At 37.1% G+C, this 23842-nt stretch overlaps 1 protein-coding gene and 2 non-coding genes across 4 annotated transcripts; all 3 read left to right on the plus strand.

Annotated features, from left to right (window-relative positions):
• Positions 1 to 2178: 2178 nt before the first annotated feature.
• LOC122736181 (cytochrome c oxidase subunit 7C, mitochondrial) lies at positions 2179 to 6786 on the plus strand. 2 transcript variants are annotated; one of them, XM_043978262.1, is made up of 3 exons: positions 2181 to 2391; positions 4947 to 5085; positions 6686 to 6786. In XM_043978262.1, exons 1-2 carry the CDS (start codon positions 2317 to 2319, stop codon positions 5061 to 5063), a joined length of 192 nt encoding a protein of 63 aa, XP_043834197.1. In that variant the 5' UTR covers positions 2181 to 2316; the 3' UTR covers positions 5064 to 5085; positions 6686 to 6786. The 2 variants fall into 2 exon arrangements, with proteins under 2 accessions (XP_043834199.1, XP_043834197.1); XM_043978264.1 differs by lacking the exon at positions 6686 to 6786 and having other exon boundaries at positions 2179 to 2391.
• On the plus strand, positions 3465 to 3526 carry LOC122737777. The gene has a single exon (XR_006354553.1). It is a non-coding gene; the product is annotated as a small nucleolar RNA Z39 (small nucleolar RNA).
• LOC122737776 lies at positions 6409 to 6471 on the plus strand. The gene has a single exon (XR_006354552.1). It is a non-coding gene; the product is annotated as a small nucleolar RNA Z39 (small nucleolar RNA).
• Positions 6787 to 23842: the final 17056 nt, after the last annotated feature.

A 23842-nucleotide genomic window follows, 5' to 3' on the forward strand; every position in this document is an offset into this window, starting at 1 on the left:
CAAATATATTTTAATGAAATAGATTTTCATATTCATGAAAGTCATATTGTCTCACAATGCTTTCTTTAATATATTTGTAGATGGAGGCACCAAATCTTTGCTAGTTGTGAGTAAAATTTTATTTTTGAAAACAGCCAGTTAATACATCATGGAAATGGTTGAATAATAGTTAGTGATTAATTTCAGTAATCCAATTCTGGATCAAAAATGAAGCTTGATATGATTATAAAGAGGAAAAGGAAGGCTTCTTCCTATTCATTCCACCTGGGAGAAGAGACTACCAAAGCTAAACAGACATGAAGAATTCAGGCACACAGCAAGATGGTCTCTGAAGATTGATTCAATTAAATTCTACAAACTCTTATTAAGTATAAGCTATATTCAAAACACTGAAGTCAGTGTTAAGGAAAGAAAGATTAATTCAATTGTATTCAATTTATTGAAATAAATATTTACTAAGCACCAATTATATTTAAAATATAAGACAGTACATTTTTTTCTTTCTTTCTTTCCTTCTTTCTTTCTTTCTTTCTTTCTTTCTTTCTTTCTTTCTTTCTTTCTTTCTTTCTTTCTTTCTTTCTTTCTGTGTGTATGTGTGTGTGTGTGTGTGTGTGTGTGTGTGTGTGTGTGTGTGTGTGTGGCAATTGGGGTTAAGTGACTTGCCCAGGGTCACACTGCTAGTCAGTGTTAAATATCTGAGGTCACATTTGAACTCAGGTCCTCCTGACTCCAGGGCCAGTACTCTATCCACTGTGCCACCTAGCTGCCCCTAAGATAGTACTTTAAAAAAAAAAATCCTACCCTCAATGAGCTTACATTCTCCTGGAGAATAAAACATAAAGTGATAAGTATATAGATGAAATTTGAAGGAGGGAAAGGTCAGTAATAATCAGGGGAAAAGAAGTATCAAGAAAACCTTATGAGAGGGAGCATATGAATCTAAAAGTAGGGAATCTTAACCTGAAATTAGTGAATTTGTTCATGTATAAATTAAGATATACATACATACACACATTCATACATATAGAATGTATGCATATGAATGTGCATGTTTATGCAACCATTTTGATATAACTGATTTCTTTTACAATCCTATTTATTTTCTTTTATGCATTTAAAAAACATTATTCTGAAAGTGCGGGGGTAGTCTATAGGCTTCACCAGGTCTGCCAAAGGAATCCATCATGACACATACAAAAATCACTAAGAATTTCTGCCTTTATTTCCTATAGGAAATAAAGAATTCTAATAAGCTCAGTGGGAACCAACTGTATTTCCAAAGGTAAGAGACAGCTTATGCAAAGGTTCAGAGGTACCAAGAGGAGGTATTTGTTATGGGCCTAGCATACCCCATAAGTTTTCTGGGGTAAATCAAAAGAACCTTCTCATTGAGAAACTAAACCAAAGGACAGACACACCAAAAGAGATAAGCAGCACTGATTCATAACTAAGTTAGCTCCAGGACCACCACCCTTCATTCCAGTCACCCCCACCTCCTCAGTGAGATAAGATTAGGTGTGGTTGCTGCCTTTGTGGCATGAGGGGGAGAGAGATGGCTTGAGAGATCAGCAGCCACCCCCTCACCCAACTCCCCCAGCCACCACCAGTGGGGGATGGTCCTCCCCCAATTAGGGAACTTTCCACAGTCAGATGATCACCCCCAGCAGTCCTCTATAAAAGTATCTGCCTGTCTCCTCCATAGGAGAAAGATTTCTCAGAGAGCCACACCTCTGTGCCACGCCTTCACCCCATGAGAAATCCTAGGCCTTCTCTCTTATTTTTCTTTCCCTAGTCCCTAAATAAACTATTATTTTATTCTAATTGGATTCGTGTGCAAGAGAGTGTAATTCTTTAAAGAGGAATTACTAAGAACTATCCCAAACTCCTACCCCTACACCAAACCCTCACTGATTTCCCCATAACATATTCTTAGCTGCACATACACTTTACTTCTAGTAAGGGAGAAAAACAAAATATTCACTAAAATACAAACTTGGCCCTAACATCAGGAAGAAGGGTGACTAGAGCAGGAGAAATGAATATAAACTCAACCAATCACAGAAGGTAAAGGAAAATAGGACTTACCCCCCACAGCAACCTAAAAACTACATTTCCCACAATGCTGCAGGCCGGTCGCAGTGCCGTATTTCCTTCTTTTGCCCGCCCCTTCCCCCCTACACACATCCCATCATCCTCCTTGAGCTGCTGCTGGATCAGGAAGAAGCAAGGTCAGTAGGGAGAAAACGACTCGGCAGCCATCTCTTCCTCCTCTGTCGCGGCCTCCTCTGCGGTCGTCGCGGAGCCCTCGGCAGCGCCATGTTTCGGCAGAGCTTGCGCAGCTTCTCCACCTCCTTGGTTCGCAGGAGCCACTATGAGGAGGGCCCGGGGAAGGTAAATGTGCCCGGGGACGGCAAAGGGCGGGAAAGCCCGGTAGGCTAGGGCAGATGTGTTGACCTCCGGGCGGAGGCTTCGGCTCCAGGTGTAATAGCTCTCCGCGCCGGAGAGAAAAAGCCGAGCCCCGCAAGCAGCAGAGGCGCCGTGGCTGAGAGTACGTGGGACGGCGCGGGGTCAGTGAGGCCTAGTCAGATCCTGTGGCTGACCCTTAGCTTTGTGACCGTGCGCAAGTCACTTGTCCTTTAAGAGCCTCAGTTGCCTCTTCTGTAAAATGAGGGATCGGACCAGATGACCCACGCTCCTTTTCTACTCTCAGTCTGTCATCTCATTAAGGGCACCCCCCCCCCGACTCCTTTTTAACCTTCGAGGATGCCGGGGCCCAGGGAGAAGTGACTTGACCAAGGTCACACAGATTTTAGGTGGCAGCTCCACGTATAAATTACAAGTGTGTTGCATTTTACGTAACATCACAAAAGAGGGAAGGCAGCAAGTTGGAAGCTAGTCATTGTTTCCGCTTCTTTTTCTGCCCCTGTTGGGAAAGGTATCTAACAGTAATTGAAGCAATAAGGCTCTGAACAACGTGCAGGCCCCGGTGAAGGTCATTCATGACAAATTCACTGGGAAACTGGGATTCTGTAGTTAGTCTCAATCACCCTCTTATAAGATGTTATTTTAAGTAAAGGTGTAGTGGAAAGATGACTGGATTTGGAATAAGAAGACCTGAGGTCAGTTTTTGACTGTCACCTATAACCTCTGTGACCTTGGATAAGTAACTTAAGTAGTTAAGCTTTAGCTCCATCGTCTGTTAAATGAGTGGTTGGAGTAAAGGATCTAAGTAGGCCCATGAAGACAGGCCTTTTGAATGGAAGGTTTCTGCCGATTAAAAGCCTTTATCCACATTCCAGATTGCCTTGTGTGAGATGAGGGGCCTAGTAGCTAAGAGCAGTGAAAAGAGGCCAACTGATAAAGGAGCTAGTCACCCTCTGTGATGCTGCTAAGTCAACTTTTGCATATGAGAATTTAGACCCTTTTACCTTCATTATTGGTCTGATTTCCTTTCCTTTTCTGTGGTACAAGTGATGAGAATCACACAGTATGAAAAATAATGATACTGTAAACGCTTTCTGATGTACCATGTACTCTGACCACTGTCAGGATCCATTGTCCAGAGCACCATTTTAAACCCTATGAGTGCATACAAAAGAAGCAAGACTAGGTAGGCACATAGGACTTTAGTATAGAAGTAGGCATATACCTGAAAACTCAGCCAAATGCCCTGTTTTTAATAAGCAAGTGCTATTTGAGATTCCCTCCATAACTTTTAAATGTCACACTAGTAAAAATTATTTCCCCTTGGTCTTATTCTAATAACATTAAACTTTATAATAATGAAGTAATGATACTATGACACTGCTTAAATCTAATGTCCCTTTCAGCAAAGAACCTTGAAATGAAATTGAAACTACCCTAGGTAGAACCAAGTCTCTACCCCTTCCCCTTATCCTTCAAAGAAAAAAAAAATAAATCCTTCTTCGTTTCACTTAGATAAGTCTTCCATGAGATTGGAGAGGACACAGTATACAGCTGTTTTCTTGACTTGTTCTCCCACCCCAAACTAAAACTCAGACTTAATGATAGTGTTCTGGGTGAGTATCATCCATATTGTACAGATTAGTGCTTTATTGCCCTCCTTCAAGTTATAAGTAATTATTTCTTTAGAAAGGATCTCTAATAATATATAGTAAAAACTAGAGATTTTTAAAGGTTGGTTTAAATTTAGGACCATACTCAAACCTAAAGTATAGTAGCACTGATTTTCCAGTTTTTTTTTTCTCATTGAAATGTAGTTTTGAGTCTAGAAATCTCTTGCTTTAAAAACTTCCTTGCCCACCATGGTGAAGTCCAAATGCCTGATATTTAAACCCTTTAACATTTATAATCTTTCTAGTCTCAACCAATACTGTTGCCATATAGAAAACCTTTGCTTCTACCAAATATATCAACTCTCAGAACACCTTGGGCCTTCTCTTATTAATCCAGGCTACTTCTAAGATTTCTCCCCCCTCAGTCACATCCCTACCTATAAAAATGTAAGCTAGCCATTAAGGCCTTGCTGTTACTATCTCCATAAAAATCTCTAATCATGATTTTTCTTTCCCCATACCTCCTGTAGCACTAATCTATGTACTAATTACTCGTGGCATTGCTATTATATACATAATGTTTTTGTGAATCTTTTCTCAAAATGTAGGATATATGTTCCTGAAGGATAAAGATGGTGTCTTATGGGTGATCATAAATAATGTTTGCACATAGACACATTTTTTTCTTTATCCTGTAAAAAGTTTACTTTTTATTCAAAATATACTTTTTTCTGATGCAGATTTTTCCCCCCATTAACCTACCCAATAAAGAGCTGGCAAGAGTAATATTGTTTATGCTTTTATGGTACTTAAATTCAACAAAGTAAGATACTCTTAAAAGTTTCTCCCTTCCACACCCCCCCCCCATTCACTGATTACTATTTGGACCTTTATTTTCTTTCTCCAAAGAACCTGCCCTTTTCAATAGAAAACAAATGGCGGTTGCTGGTAATGGTAACTGTGTACTTTGGATCTGGATTTGCTGCGCCTTTCTATATATTAAGACATCAGATGCTTAAGAAATAAGATTCTCCTACACAGGAATCAGGTAAGTACAATTATTTGACCTTGCCAAAAGGGGAATGTTTCATTTTTTCTTTTGTTTACTCCTTAAAGTAAGCTCTTTAAAAGTCTGTGATTCTATAAATTTGTGTCCTTTCACATTAATACCTATTCAAGACCATTCTTTATAGTTATGACCAAAAATTTGATCCCTCTCATCAATTCAGTTCAACTCTTTAAAATTAGCTAGGCTTCTCACAAGTCTTTCTAATTTTCTGCCAGAATTTGAGATTACTTTCTTGTGAATCCTGCCATCTTTCCAAATTATTATTATATCGGCCTTTTCTGCTGAACTTCTAGGAAGCATTCAGTTTTAAACCTTCATTTCCTGCCTCCATTTACACATGAGCCACTCACTTCTCAACTTTTGCAGTCTATCTTCCTGACCCTTTTGTTTTGCTAAAAGCCTTAAGCAGGTGGCACCCAACCCAAGTTGAACCTTGAAAGAAGATAGGATTCTGAGAGGCAGAGGATGGAGTGTTATCTAGACATGAAGAAGGGCTTGTTCAAATGCAGTGATAAGAAATGGTATGTTGAGTTCTAGGAATGGCTGCTGGTTAAATTTTTCTGGAATTTCAAGTGTATGGAGGGTAATAGTAGAGCAAAACGAAGCTAGATTGTGGGGCTATGCCTTAAGTGCTGAATAGGAGAGTTTGTTTTAGAAACAGCAGGGAACCTCTGAAGATGAGCAGGGGAGTAGCATTTGGTCAAAGGAAGACTTGTCCTTTCTGAAGGATGAGTTGGAAAGGTAAGCTGGAAACAAGGGAGAACTCATTAGGAAGCCAACTACAGTAGTTTAAGCTAGAGATAGGTACCTGAACTAGGTAATTAATATGGTTCTTCAGTGTGCTCAAGGAAGACCACCTTTAGGGAATTTAAAATATTTAGCATCTTTATATTAATTTAAGGTTTGCAAAGTGTTTTCCAAATAACTTATTTGATCCTCACAACAACCCTGGGAGATAGGTGCTTTTATTACTACTTTTATTTACAGATGAGGCTAAGTGATTTTTGCTCAGGGTCACACAGGAAGTATCTCTGACCAGAAACTTTGTGGGTACAGGTCTTCATGATGAAGGCCCAGTATTACTTATCCACTGTACCACCTTAGTTTATTATATGCTTATTTTTAATGAGAGGAGTTTCTCCCAGGAAGAGTCCTTGTAAGAAGCTTTAGTCTGCCCTAGGAAGACCACAGGGTGTGGAGGTAGGTATTGATCTTATTAGTGACATGATGCTCAAAAATTAGAAGGTACCCTCCCTTTGGGTAGTCCATCCCCTATATTTTAATAGAAATTAAGGGGTTTTGGTACATATGATGTGGCAATTCAGTATGAATGAAACCGTGATACTGTAAACGCTTTCTGATGTACCAATCATAACTGAATGAACTTACTGTATATACACAAACGATTCTAGAAGCTAGGTGTCTTAAGTTGTAAATTTTTTCTCTAGTACTAGAACCTATCCCCAAATGCAGTTACTGAGCTTGAAGTTTAAAAATTAATTATCCCATTGTTCTGTGAAATGAACAGATATTTGAAACATAGTTAATTAAAATTCTGTGCTTTTTTTTCCCTTCCCAGATTTAAAGAACAAGAACCACCTGTAAAAGCAGTTCAGAAGAATGGAGTAAGCAAGCTATTTACCATAATAGATGTCTTTATAAATAAACCTATTAAATGAATGTTTTGGAGTCATCTTTATTGAATATACTGGGTCATATGTTAATTTGACAATTTTGATGTCAGTCCATATCTAAAGTAATGTCTGCTGTAGATTGTATTCACTTGTTAAATAATTTCTCTTGTTAAATAATTGTTACTGCCAAGGTGGGTGACTTGGGCTCAAAATTCAGTAACAGCATTATTCATGCAGAATTATAACTGGCTATCCACTGATCTTTTCTTTTTTAATGAATGAAGACACTATCATATACATTGCATCTGAGCATTTAACCAAATTTTTTAGCAGAATTGCTACATATTTGAAAAACTGAAACTGTGTGCCCATGACTAAGGTATCAAAAAGTGCTTAATCAGTAATTTGTTGTTTAGATTATACAGTATTTTCTGCAAACACTACAGTCCTCCATTTAAGATCATTCAGTATCCACCCTACCTTCTTGTTTTGCCTATGATAAAATTTAAGTTCCCTTGCCTGATAATTCAGTTATCTCTATAACCTGGTAACCTCACCAACATTTCAACTTAGCTACTGCTACCTTCCCTCTACTAACCTGTCTCAGAATAAACTTATCTTCTCACCAGATACTGTGTTTGTCTCATCCTTCGATATTTTCTACAAATGAAATGAGTCAGCAAGTGATTATTGAAGTTCCTTTTCATTATGATAGGTTCTGGGGTTTCACAGTGTTTTGAATCCTGCCTTTAAGGAGCTTACATTTCATCAGGAGGGAGATTGTCCATTTACAAGTTTGCACAAAAATTAGACAAAATCTAAAATAATTTAATGGAGGGAAATCACCACCAGCTTGGGTAGGAAAGGGAATCAGGAAAGACATCAAGGTGAAGTTTGAATTGAGACTTGAAGAAATACAGGTATTTTAAGAAGTGGAGATGAGCTTGCATTCCAGGTATGAAAAAATAAAGATTTGGTAAGAAAATTGAGAGGAGGAAAAAGGTCTAATTTGGCATAAAGTAGAGCAATATATAAGGTACCATGTTGAAAACAGGTTGTAAAGGACTAGATAAATTTTTATTCAACCACGGAGGTAATAAAGATTTACTGGAGTTTTATGAGAAAAGAGTGGCATGGCCAGCCAGAACCACACTTTAGGAAAATCACTTTGGAATATCCTCTTAACCTAAAACCTTTATAGCATAAAAAGAAATGTGTTTGCATGGAAAATGAAACATGGTAATTATAATGCCTTAGATGGCTTTTTAAGTACAAGTGCCCAACATAAGTAGCTCTTCAGTTTACAAAATGCTTCCCTCAAAACTACCCTGAGTAATTGGTAATACAGGTACCCGGTCTTATAGAGGAAAAAAAGAAAACCAGTGATTTGTCTCCAGGCAGACATCTGATTAGCAGATGTCAGGATGGGAACAAATCTGATTAGTCAGGACTGTGTATCCTGATTTCTCATGTTTAGGACCTAGAGCTATTTTGGTTTTGCTTTATTTTCCTTTTTCTTTTTTAAATATATGCCCCTTAAAGTTCCTCCATTGATTTACCTGGATAAGAGTTTTCTGATAGCAGGATCTACTTATAATGATTAGCATATGTTGAAAATTGCTCTTCTGGAAACTATGGAAATTGGCAAGTCATATATATCCCTGGGCCTGAAAACAAGCAATTATGCAAATAAAGGTTAAAAATACAACCCTTTGCACTTCTGTCTCCCCATACTACTGTTGCTTGATATCTTAATGTGTAGCATCATTATGGTTGGTATGGGGGGGAGGGGCCTATGCATGTTTAAAGAGAAACCAAATTTCAGGAACACAGTCTCCTTTAGAGCAAAGCTTAAACTGTGGGTCAAGACCCCATATGGGATTGCATAACTGAATGTGGGGGTTGTGAAAAAAACTTGGCAACAGTAAAAGGTTATGTATACCTATTTTATATACCTGGGGTTGGGTGAAAATTTCTCAGGTAAAAAGGGGTGATGAGTGGAAAAGGTTTAAGAAGCCCTCCATTAGAGCAAAAGGGAATTGTTCTGCTTCAGGTCCTTATCATGGGAGGAGTAGGAGGCATCCAGGGAACTACAAATCTCAGGAAAACTACGGGATCAACCTTCCCACCTCCTTCCAAAAGACAAGTCCCCTTTTTTAAACATTTTTATCTTGTTTTCTCTGATATTGTTCCATGTTTTTTCATAGAATTGGAAGGTATATATACTCTCCAAGCTGAAAGGGACCTGAGGCAAGCATCACAGTACAGTGGAAAGTTGCAGTTAGAGGACCCAAGTCAAATCTTTAGGTCACTTATTCTCTCTCTCTCTCTCTCTCTCTCTCTCTCTCTCTCTCTCTCTCTCTCTCTCTCTCTCTCTCTCTCTCTCTCATCTATCTATATCTATCCATCTATCCATCTCTCTACCTATATCTATCTATCATCTATAGATAAAGAAGTCTTAACACCTCTGGACCTCCGTTATCACAAGTAGAAAACAAAGGCAGTTGGGCTCGACTGTAAGGGTCTCTTCCAGCTCTGAATCTATGACACTGTAAGGTCATCTCCTTTTAGCCCATCACTCATGTTCAGGAATCTCCCATATTTTTCACCCATTTAAGTGCCTATCCTGGTGTCAGGGTATCATCACATAGCCCTCCAACCCTTCCTAATGCTAAGATAAATACTTTTAATTTAGACTCACAGAGATACTTATAACATAATTATGGAGAAAATAAATTAAGCCATTCAAAGTGCCTGTCAGAATTGCAGAGGGAAAAAATCTTCATATTTATTTTCCATTTTTGATATGGAAATAAGCATGTGCTTATCATCTGCAAGCATATTGTTTACATGTCAATTAAATTCACACTGCCTACAAATGGTTTAATTATACTACTGTTAAGGGCTGGCAAATTATAGCTATGCTGGGCTTCTGATACTCATTCACAGATGTCAAGCTAAATTACAGGTAAAGGAAAAACAACCATCTCGAATAATCAAACTACAGTAGTATACACAATCCATATAACAAATATAGGTATTGTTTTTTGTTTGTTTTTACCGTACTCCATAGGAGATATTTCATTTGAGAGAAAAAAAGTTATTTTTATTGAAAAAAAAAATGAAACTTTTGGGCAAGTGTAAGAATTTGATTTTTTTAATTATTCTTTTTAAATTTTGAGTTCCAGATCCACTCACCCCCTCACTCCCACTCCCCAGTTTTTCTTTCAACTCTGACTATGTCTTTCTGTCCAAAGTGTATCTCTTGTATACAACATATTTTTTGGATTCTGTTTTCCAATCTATTCTGCTATCAGCTTTGTTCCATACATAAGCTTATCCTTTTCACATTCAGTTATGATAACTAACTGCATTTCCTCCAGCCCATTTTTCTCTGTTTATCCTTCTCTTTTTATCCAGTCTCTTCAAAAGTTTGTCTTGCTTCTAATCACTTCCCCAAACCCCCTTCACCTTTGTTATCCTTTCTACCCCCTCCCCCAATATCTTTTATCCCCTTCCCTTTTTATCTCCCTAGTGGGTAAGATAGATTTCTATACCTAACTGAGTGAGTATATATATTCTTTGAACCAATTTCTTTGAGATTAAGGTTTGAGCATTGCTTGCCAACCCCTCCCCATTTTCTCTACCACTATAAAAGCTATTCTTTGCATGCCTCCTTTATGTAAGAAAATTCACCCCATTCTACCTCTCCCTTCCGCCTTATTCCAATGCATCTCTCCACACTCCTATATTCTTGATTTGGAGATTATTCCAACATACTCTGTCTAGGCAGACTAACTGTCCTAATAATAATGTTCTTAGGAGTAACATGAAATCATTTTCCCACATAGAAATGTAAACAGTTTAACTTTATTGAATCATTTATTACTCTCTCATTTTTACCTTTTCATGCTTTTTCTTGAGTATTCTTTTTTGTGTGTGTGAGGCAATTGGGGTTAAGTGACTTGCCCAGGGTCACAGAGCTAGTAAGTGTCAAGTGTCTGAGGCCGGATTTGAACTCAGGTCCTCCTGACTCCAGGACTGGTGCTTTATCCACTGTGCCACGTAGCTGCCCTGAGACTTCTTTAATGTCACATTTTCTATTCAGCTCTGTTTTTTTCATCAGGAATGCTTTGAGGTCTTCTTTCATTAAGTATCCAATTTTCCCCTAGAGGATTATAGAGTTTTGCAGGGTAGGGTTGGTTGTAAAGCTAGCTCTTTTGCCCTCTAGAATATCATATTCCAAGCCCTCTTTTCCTTTAACGTGGGAGCTGCTAAATCTTATGGGATCCTGAATGTGCTCCTATGATATATGAATTGTTTCTTTCTTGCTGCTTGCAATATTTTCTCCTTGACCTGGGAGCTCTTCATTTGGCTATAATACCCCTGGGAGTTTTCCCAGGAATCTCAAAAAGTGATTGGTGGATTCTTTCCATTTCTATTTTACCTTCTGGTTCTAGGATATCAAGGCAGCTTTCCTTGATAATTTCTTGAAATAGGAGTTCTAGGATCTTTTATCATGTCTTTTGGTCCAATAATTCTTAAATGATTTCTCTTTAATCTTTTTTCTAGGTCAGTAGTTTTTCTGATGAGATATTTCACATTTTCTATTATTTTTCAAAAATTCTTTTGACATTATTTCTTGAAGTGTTATGGGGTCATTAGCTTATACTTGCCCAATCCTACTATTTAAATAAATATTTTCTTCAGTGAGTTTTTGTATCTTTTTTCCATTTGGTCAGTTCTTTTTAAGGAGTTATTTTCTTCAGTGAATTTTTGTGCCTCATTTACCATTAGGCTAATTCTGTTTTATAAGGTGATATTTTCTTCAGTATTTTTTTTTTGGTGCTTCTTTTGCCAAGCTGTTAATTCTCTTTTCATAATTTCCCTACATAACCCTCATTTCTTTTCCCAATTTTCTCTCTACCACTCTTAGCTCTTTAACCCATCCCCCTCCCCCCACCACCAAAAACACAAAACAAAACAGGAATTATCTTTGGCCTTGGGTCTAATTAGCATTTTTATTTGGTACTTTGCATGTAGCTTTTTTCACATTGCTGTCTTTAAGTTTATGTCTTGGTCTTCCCTGCCACCATAGCACCTTCTTTGATTTTTTTTTTTTTTTTGGTGAGGCAATTGGGGTTAAGTGACTTGCCTAGGGTCACACAGCTAGTAAGTGTCAAGTGTCTGAGGCCGCATTTGAACTCAGGTTCTCCTGACTTCAGGGCCGGTGCTCTATCCACTGCACCACCTACCTGCCCCACCATAGCACCTTCTTATAGTCACATTCTTTGTTGTTGTTGTTTTCCCAGCCTACTTCTTTCAGTTTGAACTTTATGTTCAAGTTGGGCTCTGCTCACTTGGCAATGGGGAGGTACTCTTCCAAAACTTTAGGTTTTTTCCTGCTTCTGTTTTCAGAATTACTTCTGGACATCTGCAAGTTTTGGTTTCTTCCAAGGTAGTATGATCCTGGAAGAAGTATGGTCACTGTTCTCCTGGTCTGTGCTAAGATCTTTTCCTAGGAAAGGCCCCTGCTCCTCTCTAGCTGAAAGTACTAGTGCGCCTCATGGCCCTGGAAATGTGACCAAGTTCTCTGCTCTTCTGCAGCTACAAGTGCTAACCCTCTTCTTGACCCTGTAACTATAACTATGGCCCCTGCTCCCTTGTGATCGATCACAAATGCTTCTCTATACCTCGGAACTGCAACTGAGAACTCCTTATGTGCAACAGAGTTACCAATCAACACCAGCTACACCCAGTGCCAGCAAAGTGTCCCCTGTAATTTCTTTCTGTCCAGTTGTCTCACCTCCTACCATCTCTGGGCTCAGAGCTCTGAAATTGCTGCTGTTCTTTCTGCTGCTGCAGCAGCCACTTCCAAAGTCCATCACTGGTGCTCTAGGCCTTCATCCACCTGGGTGTTATAGGCCTCTTCTGCAGATCTCCTAAGTTGTCTTAGGCTGGGAAAAATGTCTACCTCTATCTCTGTTGATTCAAAATTTGGTTTGAAGTGTTATTTTAAACTTGTTTATAGGGGATTATTGGGAGGGTTCAGCTGGTCCCAGCCTATCTTCTGCCACCTTGGGTCAGCCTAGTGTAAGTATTTTAAAGGCAAGTCCTTAAGGACTTAAGTTGATAAACTAAATTCAAGAAGAAGAAGCTAGAGTAATGGGGAAAAGTTCATGTCACATTTTCCATGGTTCTTTTGAGCCTTCTGTTTACACTGGTGGGAATCTTAGCCACTGAAAACAATAGAACATTTTTTTTTCATTCTTAAAACCTTGGATTTTCAAGAGAATCACAGATCCCCAAAGACACTTGGATTAGAATTTACATTTAGAAAGATATTGCAGCTAATAATCTAGAGCTCCTTTTAATCACACTTAATGAAGTAATAAAGCAGCCCCAGAAATGGGTGTTTATTTTAGCATTTTGTGGGAAGAGTTATAGTTGATCCTGACTCCAAAGATATCAAGTCCAATTTAGACTAGAGATTGTGTGCAGGATGTCAGTAAAGTAACTGCTGAAGTTTCTCATCAATAAATTAATAAGCATTTATTAAGAGTTTATTATGTAGTAGCCACTATTCTAAGCCATGGAATAAAATGATAGTGACTACATGGCATTCGCTATAACAGAGTGCCAGAATAAAGAGGCTTCTTTTCAACAATCACTTTTTGAATCCAATTCTAGACTTATCTAGGGTAGTCACTTTAAGGCACCAGTACCTCAAACTTACTTCAAGATGCTCCTCCTGGGAGTCAGTCATAGTTAGCATGGGGGCAAACATAGAGAAGGTTCTTTCTCATAAAAACCCACCTACTGTTGCTTTGATCCTCTCCATTCACCTGGCACATGAGAGGCACCCACGTTGTATTTATTGTTTAATTATTGGATCAGAAAGTTCTCCCTGCCCCCCCCCCCACACACACTAGTTATATAACAATACCACCTACAGTTCTTAGAACCTAAGACCTCTTGTGGCTCCCAATTGTCTACCAAATTCTAAGTCTAAATTCCTTAATCTGACACAATCTCATGCCAACTGACCTTTCCAGTCAAATAATTATATGGTAGTTTGATGAGTGTATGATCTCACCTGATGCTGTTGTTGTTCTTTGTCCTTCATTCTAGAAGAAGACCATGACATCTAGGTGATGTCATGACTTGCACTGAATTGGATTTAAGTGAGGGAGGGCTATGCAAGGTCACCAACCTCACTCCTCCAGAGTCATCTGGGTCCAGTGGCAAGACATACATCAAGATGACTGGAAATGGCCCAGGATTTTTAAGGCAATGGGGTTAAGTGACTTCCCCAGGGTCAAACACTAAGTGTCTGAGGTGAGTTTTGAACTCAGGTCCTCCCAACTTCAGGGTCAGTGCTTTATCCACTGTATCAGCTAGCTGCTACTGATGTAGGTACTTCTGCCAAAAATGCAGGTTGTAAACTATCCATATCTTTTTTATCCTGTATAACTCTTGTCCATATCTTCCCCATGGAGTCTACCAATATTCTGGGGCTTTTGTCTAATTCTCTTAACAATGTATAGACAATAATGGACCATCCCTAGATCTTGCCATATGACCCACCTTTTCCAGACGTGTATCTCTGACGGCATTCTTTATGCCATTACTCTTGAACAATTCCTAGTTACTAATACATTATAGCCTACTTACCCCCAGCATACACTTTTCTGGTAACTTTTTTTTTTTTTTAGTAAGGCAATTGGGGTTAAGTGACTTGCCCAGGGTCACACAGCTAGTAAGTGTTAAGTGTCTGAAGCCGGATTTGAACTCAGGTACTCCTGAATCCAGGGCCAGTGCTCTATCCACTTCGCCATCTAGCTGCCCCAGCATACACTTTTCCACCACCCTTTGGGTGACCTTCAACTTCAATTATTCAGCAATAAAGATATTCCATTATCCACAGCCATATATCAACAGAAAAACTTTGAGATTTCCTTGGTGCTCTTGTTTGTAGATGACATTTCTTGACTGCATGAAGCCCTAGAACATCTTTAATCACTTCAAAAAGTTTGGCCTAACTATCCATGTTGGAAAAACCAAGTGGATAATAAAGGTCTATTATCCATAGTGTGATATGTAGTGGATGGGTAGCTTACAGAGTTTGTACCTAAGTAGAACCATAAATTTAGAGTTAGAAGCAAGTTTAGAAACTACCCAGTTCAACCACTTTTTTTACTGAAAAGGAACCTGAGGCCAAGGATCATTAAGTGACTTGCTTGAAGTCATACAGGTCCTAAGAGATTTTAATCTAGCCTCTGTATATAGAATCATTGTACCATGCTGCTTCCTGTTCTATGTCTTGCACAGGCACTGTATATAGATAATGAACTAGGCCCATAATAGAAGAGGAGGAAAGTGAGTTGAATTTCCTTCGGGAAATTTCAGAATGATTTTAATGAACCCCACTTCCTACCTGAGACAAAGGTATATGTATCTTTTAGCAACAACAATAATTGTTAATACTTGGATATCACTTGAAGGCTTCCATACTTTGTTCTCTAAAATAAGTAATAGAAATGTTATCATTCTCATCTTACATATGAGGTAACAGATTTTAGAATTTAAGCTATTTTTTGGGGGGTATAACTGAGATTTTAGGAAAGTTATATGACTTACCACATATTAGGTGATTTACCAAAAGTTACACAGTTAGTAAATGTAGAAACTAGGATTTTAACCAGGAATTCAAGTGGACCATACCATGACAGTCTATTAGTTGGTCATCAACCATGCCTTATAATTTATTACATCTCCATCTTTATTCATTGAAGGACCTATATGCTGATTCTAAGCCTATATACTATAAGCACTGGTGTAGAAAAATTCCCCTGTAACTAGATACTAGTTCAAATCCAGCCTCAGACACTTAACACTAACTAGCTGTGTGACCTTGGGCAAGTCACTTAACCCCAATTGCCTCACTTAAAAAAACAAACAAACAAACAAAAAAACCAAAGGAACATTAGAGCCCTAGCAATGAATTAATGTATATAAAGCATATTTGATCTTTGGGTTTAATATTTACCCACACAGTGATTTAAATTTTGTTTTCCTTGCTTTCTAAATTTGTAAATAAAACTTTCCTCTGTAACATTATAAATTGCATGGTTGCTTGTAAGTGGGAAATTTCTGCTATAAGGGTTATTTATATAACTTTACTGTCCTCTTTGTGTGTGTGTGTGTGTGTGTGTGTGTGTGTGTGTGTGTGTGTGTTCAGGAAAAGGGAGTTGGGCATAGAAAAAAGAAACTCAGCTGGGAGGATATATCTGTGATGAATATAAGGGACATGTCTCTAGGGAGGCATTCAAATTCCATGCTTGGTAGTTTAGTAATTTCTATCCTCACTAGGCATTTAAATTATTCATATTTGTAGAGGGCTCTAAAATATAAGTGAGTACTAGTAGTAACTCTAGCAAAGTACTTGAAATCCTAAATAATCACTAGGACCAGGTAGCCATCCTGAGGCTCAAATAGGACAATATATAGAAGGCACTTTGCAGGACTTCTGGTGCTAAATACACATCAGTTCTTCATGTTATTATTATACTGCTTTCTATAGATGCTGCTTGAGAGAGCCATACTTGAGATAGAAGCACTACTTCAGTCATCTTGGCTTGTTTTGAGTGTTTATATTTTTAAAGGTCTTACTGATGTTTGCAACTCTCACACAACCACATGTAAATTTTGGCAATTTTTAATGTTTTACCCTAAAAATAAAATTCAGAAAATAAATCAGGAAACAATCTCTTTCTATCAAACACATACATACATGCACGCAGTAGGACAGTAAAGAGGCATCACTTTGGAATATTTCTCCATTTACAAGCATGGAATTTACCATGTTACAGAAGAAAATTTTATTTGAAAATAAAAAAGCAAGGAAAACAATACTGAAAGTTATATATGGTAATTACTTGTTCCAAAGAGCTAAATAAATCTCCATCATCACTTAGTATTGTAAAATAGTTTATCTTCTACAATAAGCAAAACATAGTTTTTAGTGGCCTCAGATAGACAAATTACTTAGAAAGGGGAGGGAAGAAAGACTTTACCACCACCTGTGATTAGAGGTGAGGAAGAAGGGAAATTTGCTTCTCTGGGATCACCTAGCATTTTTTTGTTTCTTTTTGTTTTTGTTTTATTTTAGTGAGGCAATTGGGGTTAAGTGACTTGCCCAGGGTCACACAGCTAGTAAGTGTTAAATGCCTGAGACCAGATTTGAACTCAGGTACTCCTGACTCCAGGGCCGGTGCTCTATCCACTGTGCCACCTAGCTGCCCTGATCACCTAGCATTTTGAAAAGATATTTCGTTCTTGGGTTGTTCCCTGCCCCCCCAAGAACTAGATCAAATGACCAGGTATTTGTTTTTCATCAAATGAATTAATTTTGTGTTCTGCCTAGGAAAAGTAGTTTTTCAATCCATGTCCTCCATCAACAGGTTTATCTTTTTTCAAAATCCTTTTTGATGGATTTTTATTTGAGTCAGTTAGTGGTGATTCAATTTAATGAACATTAAAGTCCTTAACTTTAAAAGTACTTTTCAAAGTTGTTAAGAAGTTATTACTCATGTTCTTATTACATTAAATTATATATCCCTCATGCAATTAATCAAGTCCTTGTCAATTCATTTTCTTTCACATCCATTTCTTCTTTTCACCTCCTATTATAACAATTCTTATTCAGGCCCTCCTATTTTATGAGCCTAGATTTTAAATTTACAGTAGCCTCTTTTATTCATTTTTTTTTCATTAAGTATTTATGATCATAGTTGACCTGGGGCCAAAGAGGGCTTTGGTCTATTAGCCAAGGGGGGCACCATCATGGCCTAGGGGGTTCTGTCTCCAAAATCACACAGATCTGAAAAAATGTTATCAATCACTTTTGATTAGAGAAATGCAAATTAAAGCTACTCTGTGGTACCACTTCACACCTATCAGAATAGCTAATATGACAGACAAAAAAGGAAAATGATAAATGTTGGAGATGTAGGGAAATTGGAACACTAATGCATTGTTGGTGGAGTTGTGAACAGATCCAACCATTCTGGAGAGCAACTATGCTATAAAACTGCATATCCTTTGACCCAGTAATACCACTACTAGCTTTATATCCTAAAGATATCATATAAAAGGGAAAAGGACTCACATGTACAAAAATATTTATAGCTGCTCTTTTTGTGGTAGGAAAGAATTGTAAATTGAGGGAATGCCCATCAGTTGGGGATTGGCTGAATAAATTGTGGTATATAAATATAATTGAATATTATTGTGTTGTAGGAAATGATGAGTAGGTAGATTTCAGAAAAACCTTGAAAGACTTACGTGAACTGACACTTAGTGAAGTGAGCAGAACCAAGAGAACATTGTACACAGTAATAGCAACACTGTATGATGATCAACTGTGATAGACTTAGCTTTTCTCAGCAATGAAATGATTCAAAACAATTCCAAAATACTCATGATGGAAAATGCTCTCCAAATCCAGAAAAAAGAACTATGGATTCTGAATGCAGATTGAAGCATACAATTTTCACTTTTTTTGTTGTTTCTTCTTTCTTGTGTTTTTTCCTTTTTGTTCTGATTCTTCTTTCATAACATGACTAATGTGGAAATATGTTTAGTATGATTGTAGTGTGTAACCTATATGAGATTGTTTTCTGTCTTGGGGAAGGGGGGAAGGAAGGGAGGGAGGGAGAAAAATTTGGAACTCAAAATCTTACAAGAAAACTATCTTTACATGTAATTTAAAATAAAATAAAATAAAATACTTTTGAAAAATATTCTTTAGACCACAAATCAAAAATGTTAAATCTATGGTACTCAGATTTCTTTATAGTCCAATTCTCCCAGCTATATATGGCTACTGGAAAAAACATAGCTTTGACTATATAGGTTTTTGTTGACTTTTTAGAAAGCTGTCCAGATTTACCATAGCTTTCCTTAATTTTGTGGCTGCAGCCATTGTCTGCAGTGATCTTCAAGTCCAAGAATATAAAATCTAACACTGCTTCCATATCTTCTTCCTCTATTTGTCAGGAAGTGATGGGACCAGCTGCCATGATCAGTGTTTTGTTAATGTTAAGATTCAAGCCAGTTTTTGCACACTCCTCTTTCAGCCTTATCATGAGCCTTATTGATTCTTCACTTTTTGCCATTAGGATGATATCTGCATATCTGAGCTTTTGATATTTTTCTAGGAAACCTTAATTCTGGCTTTTGATTCATCCAGCCTGGAATTTTGGATGATGTACTCCACATATAAGTCAAATAAGGTGACAATATACAACCTTGTCATACTCTTGTTCCAATCTTAAACTAATCAGTTGTTCCATGTTTGGTTCTAACCTTTGTTTCTGGATCTTTATACAGGTTCCTCAGGAGATAAATAAGATGATCTGATATTCCCATATTTTGGAGGACTTGACATAGTCAAAGACTTCAGTGTAGTGAATGAAGCATTAGATGTTTTTCTGGAGCCCTCCTTGCTTTCTCTATAATCCAGAGAATGTTGGCAATTTGGTCTCTGGTTCCCCTGTCTCTTCAAAAACCAGCCTGCACTTCTGCTCCCTTTGGTTTGAATTGGGACAGGCACACCCAATTTTTGGAATACTCACTGATGTATGGCAACAATCACACTTTAATAAGTCACAGAGAGTATGGAGGCAAATGGTTGGGGGGTAGGATACAGAGATAAATTGCATGGAGAATGGGGATAGGTGGCAGAGGAAGTTAGTCAGCAATGGGGAAGAGAATAGGGACTGGGAGAGGCATGGAGAGTCTCTTATATAACCAAGGATCAAAGTTGGGTACACAAAAATAATTAAATTCTCTAATATTTCCATTCAGTTTTCTTCATGTGGCAATAAATCTAATGTTTGCACTATTATATTAATGTCTGTAACCTTTTCATGTTTATTTTTTGGTCTGACCTATATTCAGTCAGTGGAATATTGAATTTTTCTACTATTAATATTTTTCTGTTCAAATAATTTTTGGAATTCATTTAACTTTAAAAAATGAGTTCTTATTTCCATTTCTTATTAAAATCAAATCAACCTTGCCATTGCCTCTAAAAAGAGTATGCCAATGGGCTGCCCTTTTGTTTTTTTTCATATTCATTATAACTTCCCAAACCAAGAGACCCTGTTATGGTCAGCACTCCCCTAATCGAATCGAATTGAATTGAATTTTATTTAATAGTATTTATTAAGTACTTACTATGTGCCAGGCAATGTGCTAAGCACAGAAGATACAGATAAGAAAAAGAAAGTCCCTTCTCTTAGGGAGTTTATAATCTAATGGGAAAAGACAACACATAAAAGGAAGCTGGGAATTCAAAACAAGCAGAGCTGCAGCTGGAAAGTGGAGTTAGCTGGAGAGTTCAGTTTCAGCCTTCCATAAAGGAAAGCTTTGGGAGTATAGTAGAATTATATTTTATTGTATTATATTGTTTTTGCTCCCCTCTATTCCAAAGGTTAGTTGTGATCTTTAAATTCTATTTGAGGGAGCCTATTTGATGCTTTATTTTTCTCCAATGGTATCCTAAAGGTTTTTGTTAATCATGTCAAAGACACTGTCACTTTGATGTTCCCCTATGATGAAGCCAGTGGGAAAGTGTTTAATCATACCAACTCTCGTGTAATTCTGATTCTTCTTCCCAAATCTGCTTCTCTTCCTTTTGAGACCATTACACATCATGCTGTTTTTATAATAATATGTAAGATTTATGTTGAAATTCCACCTAATTATTCAAAATTTTAAAGCTCCCTGGGCTTTACCTTATTGAAATGCATGGTAGATTTGCATATCAAAAGGTTTGGTTAGGTCTGTCCTCCTGTACTAGAGAGTCATCCTGACATCATGAAAAAGTGCTAAACATAAAGCAAGGAAGATCTGAGCTAAAATCCTGCCTGGGTGATGATGAACAAATCCTTTTTCAGATTCAATTTCCTCATCTGGAAAATGGGAATCATAATGCTTGTAGTACTTACCTTATTGCATTTTTTTTTTTATGGCTCAAAAGAGATAATGTCTCTAAAGAATTTTATCAATTTTAAATCTCTAATAGTTTTCATTTATATTGTGTTTTGAAGTTTGCAAAACTCCTTACAAATAGTATTTCATTTTATCTTCACAACAATCCTGGGAGGTAGTTGCTATTATTATCCCTTTTTTTTTTAATGAAGAAATTGAGGTAGATACAGGTTAATAGACCCCCAGTGCCAAACAACAAGCTACTAAGGCTGGATTTGAATTTAGGTATTCCTGATGTTATCCTCTGCATCATCTAGCTGCCTTAATATATATGCCATAAATATCAATTATTATTACCTATTGAAGTTATATTTCTCTATTTATCAGTATCAAAACTACTAGAGAAACTGCCTTTCAACTGTAGGATTAATTATACATTTTTTGCCTTCGAATATTATGATTAGCTTAGTTGGGTTTGGGATTCTTTTAATTCATACTATTTGCTTATCATTAAAAGGTAGTATATATTTTTTCTACCAATTCACTTTTTGACTGTTTCTTTTGTTTTTTGTTTTGTTTTTAGAGACTATTTGCTTTTGAGACAATAGTTCTCCTACCTATCTCCTTCCCTTTTTTTTTTTTTTTTTTTTTAGTGAGGCAATGGGGGTTAAGTGCCTTGCCCAGGGTCACACAGCTAGTAAGTGTCAAGTGTCTGAGGCCAGATTTGAACTCAGGTACTCCTGAATCCAGGGCCAGTGCTTTATCCACTGCACCACCTAGCCGCCCCCTCTCCTTCCCTTTTTAAATAGATATTGGGATGAAGCTCAATTTTCCTGGGTTTTCACTACGTCATATTCCACATTGTTTCTTTTTTCTCATATTGGATGAATGATGTCTGAGATTTGAATTTGGTATTTCTTCTTAAGGGATGTTGTTCTTGGCTGACTAAGATATCAGCTCTTTGTCATACTATGGAGTTAGATGGCACTGTTTCTGAGTTAGGGAAATAAGACATACATCCTTGTTGGAATCTAGTGAATTCTTTCAATCTGTAGATTGCCTCTTCATCTCAATAATTCTGAAAAATGTTCTTATAATGAAAAACAAGGTCAGACTTTTTGTACTTCTTATTCCAGGGGGAAGCCCAGTGACCCAAATCATTCCCCTTTGCTTTTTCCTCTAGTTCCATCTCCCTTAATTGTTGTTTTTGTCTTGTTCTACTGCTCGTGCCGTTTTCTGAAGTCCTGGTAAAATAGTTATATTTCTCATTGATTCCATAATTGTATTTATTTTTAACAGAGCTTTCTATATTATTGTTTTGTTAGAATTTTGACTTATTCCTTTCCTCATAGTAAAGTATTGATTTTTTATCAATGTTATATCTTTCTTTACCAACAGGTTTTCCTACTTTATTTGGCTTAGAGTATCTAATATGATAATTCCAGTTTTACTTCCATGCTGCTGTTGGTGTTATTTCATTATTATTTTCCCCTTCCTTATCTCTTTGCTTTGGATTCTTTTAATCCATACTCTTTATTTACCATTAAAGGGTTTTATTTTTTTTTCTGCTCACTCACTTTTTTACTGTTTGTGTGTGTGTGTGTTTTGTTTTGTTTTTAGGGACTATTCATTTTTGAGACTCTGTCTACACTTCTCTTGCCTTTTTAATTATTGAGCACTTCTAGTTCTACCCAACTCAAGTATGCCAGCAAATGTTCTAAGAGCTGAGAATACAGAGAAAGGTTAAAAAAACACATTTCCAGACCTCAAAGGGCTTACATTCTAATGGGAGAGACAAAAATTCAAGAACAAGGCACAAACCAGATACATATTGTATAAATGGGCAATCTAAGAAGGAAGGAATTACCAATGGGAAGGATTGGCAAATGCTTTTACAAAAGGTGTAATTTTAACTGTCTTTTTAAAAAATTTATTTATTTTATCCTGAACTTAAGAAATAAAATAAGCATTCCCATAACATAGTAGAATAGGAAAAAAGATTATTGTACATGAAACTGGAAATCTATTATGTACAACTTGTTATTCCTTTTAAATATATAATAAAGTTATTATATGACTTTTTCCTTATTTTCTCCCCCCCACCCTTGAGATGGCTACCATTACATAAAAATGAGTGTGTATATAAATAAACATATGTGTGTGTGTGTGTGTGTGTGTGTATACACATGGTAAATCATTCTATACATACTTTTATTTATCAATTCTTTCTTTGGATACAGATAGCATCTTCCTTCATATGTCCTTTGTAGTTTATTTTGGTATTTATAATAGTGAAAAATTACTTAGTCACTCAAAGTTGTTCTTAAAATAATATTGTTATTGTATGCAACATTCTCTTGCTTCTGCTCATTTTGCTCATCATTTTGTGCAAATCTCTCCATGTTTTTCTCAAAATTTACAGCAGCAAATATAGTAACCTTGTATTTGACAAGTGTAAAAACTTAAATTTGGAGGATAGTAATTCATTATTTGGTAAAAAATTGTTAGAAAAACTGGAAAGCAGTATGGCAGAAACTCGGCACAGACAAATATTTTATACCATTTACCAAGATAAAATAAAAAAGGATACATGGCTTAAATAGAAAGAGAGATATTAAAGGAAAATTTGAAGAACATGGAATAGATTGCCTATCAGATTTATAGATTGTCAAACAATTTATGTGTAAATAAAAATAGAGATAAGTGTGAGGTGAATATTTCACTGAAGCAGGTCTTGAAGAGAGTCAGGGAAGCCAGAAGGTGGAGATGAAGAGGGAGGATGATCTAGGCACCAGTGAAAAAATCCAGAATCAGAAGATCAAGTGTCATGTGGAAAGCATAGAATATGTGGAGGAAAGTAAAGTGCAAGATGATTGGAAAGACAGGAAGGGGCCAGGTGATGGAGGACCTTCAAAGCCCAACAAAATCTATCATATGTGATCCTGGAGGTGATAAGGAGTCACTGGGGTCTATTAAATGGGGCCTGTTGGGAGGGTGACATGGCCAAATCAATGCTTTAGAAAGATCATTTTGTCACCTGAATGTCCTTTTGGGGGGAGAGATTTGAGGCAGGAACGTCAACCAGGAAACTATTTGCAATAATC

This window comes from Dromiciops gliroides, chromosome 1 (assembly GCF_019393635.1).
Source record: "Dromiciops gliroides isolate mDroGli1 chromosome 1, mDroGli1.pri, whole genome shotgun sequence".
NCBI lineage: Eukaryota > Metazoa > Chordata > Mammalia > Microbiotheria > Microbiotheriidae > Dromiciops > Dromiciops gliroides.